Here is an 8,776-nt window from a genome sequence, read left to right on the forward strand (position 1 = left end):
TCTTGGCACAAGCAAGTCTCTTCTTCTTATTGGTGTCCTCTAGTAGTGGTTTCTTTGCAGCAATTTGACCATGAAGGCCTGATTCACAAAGTCTCCTCTGAACAGTTGATGTTGAGATGTGTCTGTTACTTGAGTTCTGTGAAGCATTTATTTGGGCTGCAATCTGAAGTGCAGTTAACTCTAATGAACTTATCCTCAGCAGCAGAGATAATTCTGGGTCTTCCTTTCCTGTGGCAGTCCTCATGAGAGCCACTTTCATCATAGCGCTTGATGGTTTTTGCCACTGCACTTGAAGAAACTTTAAAAGTTCTTGAAATTTTCCATATTGACCGAACTTCATGTCTTAACTTCTTCGGGGTAGGGGGCAGCATTTTCACTTTTGGATAAATAGCATGCCCAAATTCAACTGCCTCCTACTCATCCCCAGGAGATAAGATATGCATATTATTAGTAGATTTGGATAGAAAACACTCTGAAGTTTCTAAAACTGTTTGAATCATGTCTGTGAGTATAACAGAACTTATGTAGCAGGCAAAACCCAGAGGACAAACCATTCAGAATTTTTTTTGTTGAGGTCACTGTCTTTTCAATGAGATTTCATTGGGACACCAGATTTCTAAGGGACTTGTTTGCAGTTCCTATCGCTTCCACTGGATGTCACCAATCTTTGGAAATTGGTTGAGGTTTTTCTTTTGTGTAATGAAGAAGTACGGCCATCTTAAATGAGGGTCACTTGAAGTAAATTGTTTGAGAGAGGCACATTACCAGAAAAGTTGTGTCAGTTTGTTTTCTTTTTGTATTGAACACAGATCATCCCGTCTTCAATTTGATCGATTATTAACGTTTAAAAATACCTAACGTTGTATTACAAAAGTAGTTTGAAATGTTTTGGTAAAGTTTACATGTAACTTTTGATATATTTTGTAGTGACGTTGCGCAAGTTGGAAGCTGTGTTTTTCTGGATGAAACGCTCCAAATAAATTGACATTTTGGATATATATCGACGGAATTAATCGAACAAAAGGACCATTTGTGATGTTTATGGGACATATTGGAGTGCCAACAAAAGAAGTTCGTCAAAGGTAAGGCATGAATTATATTTTTATTTCTGCGTTTTGTGTCGTGCCTGCAGTGTTGAAATATGCTACTCTCTTTGTTTACTGTTGTGCTATCATCAGATAATAGCATCTTATGCTTTCGCCAAAAAGCCTTTTTGAAATCTGACATGTTGGCTGGATTCACAACGAGTGTAGCTTTAATTTGGTATCTTACATGTGTGATTTAATGAAAGTTAGATTTTTATATCATTTTATTTGAATATGGCGCTCTGTATTTTCCCTGGCTACTGGCCAGGTGGGACGATTGCGTCCCACCTACCCCAGAGAGTAATGATGGACTGTTATTTCTCTTTGCTTATTTGAGCTGTTCTTGCCATAATATGGACTTGGTCTTTTACCAAATAGGGCTATCTTCTGTATACCACCCCCACCTTGTCACACAACTGATTAGTTCAAACACATTAATAAGAAGGAAAGAAATTCCACAAATTAACTTTTAACAAGGAACACCTGTTAATTGAAATGCATTCCAGGTGACATTCCAGGTCCCTTCATGGTTGAGAGAATGCCAAGAGTGTGCAAATCTGTCATCAAGACAATGGGTGGCTATTTTGAAGAATCTCAACTATATATATTTTTTATTTATTTAACACTTTTTTGGTTACTACTTGATTCCATATGTGTTATTTCGTAGTTTTGATGTCTTCACTATTATTCTACAATGTAGAAAATTGTACAAATAAAGACTAAAATCCTTGAATGAGTAGGTCTGTCCAAACATTTGACTGTACTGTAAATCATTCTTAAAATTATATAATACGATTTTAAAGTATGAATGCAGGAAAATCAGGCTTGTTCAGATAAACATTTTTTTTTTACAGTGTTGAAACAAAAGGGCTGAAGAATCCTGTTGGAACTCTTTTTTTCTAAGAGTGTACAACCTATAACTGGCTTCTATTCCGAAGGCCACATATTCTCTCCAAAAGCTCACATCTTGGTCATATTAGGTTGTTCTAAGTTATCAATCACTTCAAATTCCCCGTTGTCAATTCCGTCAATGGAGTGGAGGTGGTGTCCCTTCATGTTGTGGAAGCAGTAGGCACAGTGTGCAGTAGCCACGGGTACCACCTTGGAGAAGTTGGAGAAGTTCACTCTGTACTTGCCCTCTTTGTTGCGGGAGATGATGGGCAGGAAGTTGTAACCCCACATGATTTCCTGAGGGATGAAGGAAGTCCTGACCTGGCAGGCTGAGTTGGTGGACTCGGCTGTGCCGTCCAGAAAGACCACCAGCTCAAACTCTTGCTTATGGAGTGTGTCCACTGCCATCTCAAAGAAAGGGCTAGTATTGTCGATCACATGGTAGAGTGTGAGAGGGCACACAAAGAAGAGGTTGTCCTTCCCAGCGTCCACCATGAACTCAATGTTCAACTGGTCCATGATGATTGTCTCCCCGTCGGGTTTGATGGTTGTCCTCAACAGCTTGCCGTAGATCTGGCTCCCGATCATCAGGGTCTTGCGTAAGTTGGCCACTCTTATCATGAGGCAAAGGAAGTCCTTCTTAGGACAGATGACAGCCATCTCACTGAATGTGATGGTCTTGGCCCTTTTCTTAGGGATGGAGATCTTAGCAAGGATGACTCCACACATGAAGCAGTTGATGATGTTACCTATGAGGTACTGGATAATGATGAGGGTTACAGCACCAGAACAGAAAGGGGTGATGGCACGTCCACCGTACCCGATGCTGGTCTGTGTCTCCAGGGAGAAGAGGAATGCTGTAATGAGATTGTAGACGTTGTCCACACAGGGGATGTGGCTTTTCGAGGGGTTCTGCCACGTCAGGTCCCCGTTGTTCCGGGCGATCCAGAACCAAATCAGTCCAAATATGAACCAGCTCAGGGTGAAGGAGGCGATGAAGAAGAAGAGGACAAAGCGCCAGCGGAACTCTACGAAGGTCGTCCAGAAGTCCACGAGGAAGGCAAAATGGTTGCCGTACTTCACGTTGCCGAATTCAATGTTGCAGCGGCCATATTTGGTCACCAGCCGGCTTCTGCAGATTCTTCGCTCCACCATGTGGTCATGGATACGCTTCCGGATGCCGAACACCATTTTCTGGGACCTGTAGAGAGAAGAACAATTTGTTTGTGAAATAGTTTATGTTTTACCCCCTTTAATTCTTAAACACAAGGTAAAAGTCCTGCTGACCTTAATTCTCATCAAAATATAATTATATGAAACAACTTAATAGCACAAACACCTCAGTCAGTCTATGATCAATGAAATGATTTCACATACCTTACCCAGACATTATTCTTGTTACTTAACTGTAAAGTGTTGTTCTAGTTACTAGCAGTTGCTATGCATCACTTGCACATTTTCATCTGCACTTAAATCCTGTAATCCTGGGTACATGCCACAGCTAAAACTCAGAGTATTTTCCCATCATCCATTAGCCTTTATAATGTTTAAATCAGTGAGTTTGACTGTAAATTTCATATTTTTTATTGACCCATAAACGAAATTAGTGTAATGTCTTAACAAATATTTAATGTCAATAAGTTTGTTTAGTGTCTCTTGCACAAGGGTAGACCTGGTTTATGAGATTATTGGGACATAGCCACAGTTGTAAACCTGGTTTGTATTGATATTTGGGCTGAGATATGCAGGTGTAGATCTGGTTTATATTAGTATTGGGACTCAGTCAAACGTGTAGACCTGGTTTGTAGGCGTACTGGAGCTGAGGTGCAGGGGTAGTCCTGGTTTTACAGTTAAAAAAATTAAATATTTAACCTTTATTTAACCAGGTAGGCAAGTTGAGAACAAGTTCTCATTTACAATTGCGACCTGGCCGAGATAAAGCAAAGCAGTTCAACACATACAACAACACAGAGTTACACATGGAGTAAAACAAACATACAGTCAATAATACAGTAGAAAAATAAGTCTATATACAATGTGAGCAAATGAGGTGAGATAAGGGAGGTAAAAGCAAAAAAAGGCCATGGTGGCAAAGTAAATACAATATAGCAAGCAAAACACTGGAATGGTAGATTTGCAATGGAAGAATGTGCAAAGTAGAAATAGAAATAATGGGGTGCAAAGGAGCAAAATAAATAAATAAATAAATACAGTAGGGGAAGAGATAGTTGTTTGGGCCGTATTATAGATGGACTATGTGTCACGTTCTGACCTTAGTTCCTTTTTTATGTCTTTATTTTAGTTTGGTCAGGGCGTGAGTTGGGGTGGGCATTCTATGTTGTTTTTCTATGTTTTGTTCTGTATTTATATTTCTATGTGTTTGGCCTAGTATGGTTCTCAATCAGAGGCAGGTGTCAGTCATTGTCTCTGATTGGGAGCCATATTTAGGTAGCCTGTTTTCTATTTTGTTTTGTGGGTGATTGTTTCCTGTGTTAGTACCATACGGGACTGTTTCGGTTTTCATTTATTCTCTTGTTCTTTTGTATTTTGTATTCATTCTCGATTAAATGATATTATGGATACGTACCACGCTGCATTTTGGTCCTCCTCTCCTTCCACCAACGAAAGCCGTTACAGAATCACCCACCAACCAAGGACCAAGCAGCGTGGTAAACAGGAGCAGAGGATTCTGGACTCATGGACATGGGAGGAGATATTAGACGGTAAGGGACCCTGGGCACAGGCTGGGGAATATCGCCGCCCAAAGGAAGAACTGGAGGCAGCGAGAGCTGAACGGCGGCGATATGAGGAGGTAGCACGGCAGTGCGACAGGCACGAGAGGCAGCCCCAAAACATTTTTTTGTGGCAGAGTCAGGTTGGAGACCTGAGCCCCTGTGGCAGCACCACGCACCAGGCTGTCTCTCCGTCTCCTCCCTCCAGGTTCTCTCTCCAAGCCAGAGCCGCCCGCCAGTCCGGAGCTGCCAGAGCCGCCCGCCAGTCCGGAGCTGCCAGAGCCGCCCGCCAGTCCGGAGCTGCCAGAGGCGCCCCTCAGTCCAGAGGCGCCCCTCAGTCCAGAGGCGCCCCTCAGTCCAGAGGCGCCCCTCAGTCCAGAGGCGCCCCTCAGTCCAGTGCTGCCCTCTACTAGGGTCTCCAATCCGGGGTCGGTGGCGAGGGTCGCCACTCCTAAGGTGCCACATAAGTGGGCCGAGACTATGGTGGAGTGGGGTTCCGCTCCAGAGCCGCCACCGCGGTAAATGCCCACCCAGACCCTCCCCTATAGGTTCAGGTTTTGCGGCCGGATTCCGCACCTTTGGGGGGGGGGGGGGGTACTGTCACGTTCTGACCTTAGTTCCTTTTTTATTTCTTTATTTTAGTTTGGTCAGGGCGTGAGTTGGGGTGGGCATTCTATGTTGTTTTTCTATGTTTTGTTCTGTATTTATATTTCTATGTGTTTGGCCTAGTATGGTTCTCATTCAGAGGCAGGTGTCAGTCGTTGTCTCTGATTGGGAGCCATATTTAGGTAGCCTATTTTCTATTGTGTTTTGTGGGTGATTGTTTCCTGTGTTAGTACCATACGGGACTGTTTCGGTTTTCATTTATTCTCTTGTTCTTTTGTATTTTCTATTCATTCTCGATTAAATGATATTATGGATACGTACCACGCTGCATTTTGGTCCTCCTCTCCTTCCACCAACGAAAGCCGTTACACTATGTACAGGTGCAGTAATCTGTGAGCTACTCTGACAGCTGGTGCTTAAAGCTAGTGAGGGAGATGTGTTTCCAGTTTCAGAGATTTTTGTAGTTCGTTCCAGTCATTGGCAGCAGAGAACTGGAAGGAGAGGCGGCCAAAGGAGGAATTGGCTTTGGGGGTGACCAGAGAGATATACCTGCTGGAGTGCGTGCTACAGGTGGGTGCTGCTATGGTGACCAGTGAGCTGGGATAAGGGGGGACTTTACCTAGCAGGGTCTTGTAGATGACCTGACCTCGTTTGGCGACGAGAGTGAAGCGAGGGCCAGCCAATGAGAGCATACAGGTCGCAGTGGTGGGTAGTATATGGGGCTTTGATGACAAAACGGATGGCACTGTGATAGACTGCATCCAATTTATTGAGTAGGGTATTGGAGGCTATTTTGTAAATGACATCGCTGAAGTCGAGGATCAGTAGGATGGTCAGTTTTACGAGGGTATGTTTGGCAGCATGAGTGAAGGATGCCTTGTTGCGAAATAGGAAGCCAATTCTAGATTTAACTTAGGTTTGGAGATGTTTGGTGTGAGTCTGGAAGGAGAGTTTACAGTCTAACCAGACACTTAGGTATTTGTAGTTGTCCACATATTCTAAGTCAGAACCATCCAGAGTAGTGATGCTGGACGGGCGGGCAGGTGCAGGCAGAGATCGGTTGAAGAGCATGCATTTAGTTTTACTTGTATTTAAGAGCAGTTGGAGGCCACGGAAGGAGAGTTGTATGGCATTGAAGCTCGTCTGGAGGTTAGTTAACACATTTTCCAACGAAGGGCCAGAAGTATACAGAATGGTGTCGTCTGCATAGAGGTGGATCAGAGACTCACCTGCAGCAAGAGCGACATCATTGACGTATACAGAGAAGAGAGTCGGCCCAAGAATTGAACCCTGTGGCACCCCCACAGAGACTGCCAGAGGTCCGGACAACAGGCCCTCCGATTTGACACACTGAACTCTATCAGAGAAGTAGTTGGTGAACCAGGCGAGGCAATCATTTGGGAAACCAAGGCTATTGAGTCTGCCGATGTGGTGATTGACTGAGTCGAAAGCCTTGGCCAGGTCAATGAATACGGCTGCACAGTATTGTTTCTTATCGATGGCGGTTAAGATATCGTTTAGGACCTTGAGCGTGGCTGAGGTGCACCCATGACCAGCTCTGAAACCAGATTGCATAGCGGAGAAGGTACGGTGGGATTCGAAATGGTCCGTAATCTGTTTGTTGACTTGGCTTTCGAAGACCTTAGAAAGGCAGGGTAGGATAGATATAGGTCTGTAGCAGTTTGGGTCTAGAGTGTCTCCCCCTTTGAAGAGGGGGATGACCGCAGCTGCTTTCCAATCTTTGGGAATCTCAGACGACACGAAAGAGAAGTTGAACAGGCTAGTGAAAAGGGTTGCAACAATTTCGGCAGATCATTTTAGAAAGAAAGGGTCCAGATTGTCTAGCCCAGCTGATTTGTAGGGGACCAGATTTTGCAGCTCTTTCAGAACATCAACTGACTGGATTTGGGAGAAGGAGAAATGGGGAGGCTTGGGCGAGTTTCTGTGGGTTTGCAGTGCTGTTGACCGGGGTAGGGGTAGCCAGGTGGATAGCATGGCCAGCCGTAGAAAAATGCTTATTGAAATTCTCAATTATAGTGAATTTATCGGTGGTGACAGTGTTTCCTGTCCTCAGTGCAGTGGGCAGCTGGGAGGAGGTGCTCTTATTCTCCATGGACTTTACAGTGTCCCAGAACTTTTTTGAGTTTGTGTTGCAGGAAGCAAATTTCTGCTTGAAAAAGCTAGCCTTGGCTTTTCTAACTGCCTGTGTATATTGGTTTCTAACATCCCTGAAAAGTTGCATATCACGGGGGCTGTTCGATGCTAATGCAGAATGCCACAGGATGTTTTTGTGTTGGTTAAGGGCAGTCAGGTCTGGTTTATGAGTATTCAGGCTTCGACACATTTAGACATGGCTTAGTTGACTAATTGGGTTCAAGCACAGGTGCAGACTTTGTATGTATGTAAATTGGAGCTGAAGTATAGGTGTAGACCTAGTTTATATGAATATTGGGGATGAAATGCAGAAATACAGAGGTCACATGACTAAGATATGCAAATAACAGGGTTGGAATGTGCAGCCAGTAGCTGGATATTGGTTACTGTTGGTGTCTTGGGGAATACAGGCCTACGGAAAGTGGGTAACAGGGCTGAGGTAGGCAAGTAACAGGGATGAGATGTACAGGCAAAGAAAATGTCAGAGATACTGCATTGTTGATTTCTGTACGATGTTTACCCGTGCGTGCTGTAGTAAAGTGGAGCTGTTTTGTTTAAATTTAATTATGTCCTAATATAAGAAATAACACACAAAAAAACAAAATACTGCGAAGTTGCTTAGGAGCTAGAAGCAGAGCTGCCATGTCTGTCGGCGCCATCTTTCACAAGTCACATAATAAGTTGCATAGATTCACTCTGTGTGCAATAATATAGTGTCTAACAAGATTTTTGAAAGACTACCATCTCTGTACCCCACATATAATTATTTGTAAGGTCCCTCAGTCGAGCAGTGAATTTCAAACAGATTCAAAGATAAAGTTCAGGGAGGTTTTCAATGCCTCGCAAAGAAGGGCACCTATTGGTAGATGGGTAAAATAAAAAAGCAGACATTGAATATCCCTTTGAGCATGGTGAATTTATTACACATTGAATGGTGTATCAATACACCCAGTCACTACAAAGATACAGGCATCCTTCCTAACTCAATTGCCAGAGAGGAAAGAAACCTCTCAGGGATTTCACCATGAGGCCAATGGTGACTTTACAACAGTTAGAGTTTACTGGCTGTGATAGGAGAAAACTGATGATGGATCAATAACATTGTAGTTACACCACTATACTAACCTAATTGACAGAGTGAAAATAAGGAAGCCTGTACAGAATAAAAATATTCCAAAGCATGCATCCTCTTTGCAACAAGGCACTAAAGTAATACTGCAAAAAATGTGGCAAAGAAATAAACTTTTTGTCCTTAATAAAAAGTGTTATTTTTGGGGCAAATCCAGCACAACACATTACTGAGTACCA

At 43.3% G+C, this 8,776-nt stretch overlaps 1 protein-coding gene across 1 annotated transcript; it reads right to left on the bottom strand.

Annotated features, from left to right (window-relative positions):
- Nucleotides 1-2,045: 2,045 nt before the first annotated feature.
- Nucleotides 2,046-3,167, bottom strand: LOC120018142 (ATP-sensitive inward rectifier potassium channel 1-like). The gene has a single exon (XM_038961159.1). It carries the CDS (start codon nt 3,165-3,167, stop codon nt 2,046-2,048), a length of 1,122 nt encoding a protein of 373 aa, XP_038817087.1.
- Nucleotides 3,168-8,776: the final 5,609 nt, after the last annotated feature.

Source organism: Salvelinus namaycush, chromosome 23 (assembly GCF_016432855.1).
Source record: "Salvelinus namaycush isolate Seneca chromosome 23, SaNama_1.0, whole genome shotgun sequence".
Classification (NCBI taxonomy): Eukaryota; Metazoa; Chordata; class Actinopteri; order Salmoniformes; family Salmonidae; genus Salvelinus; species Salvelinus namaycush.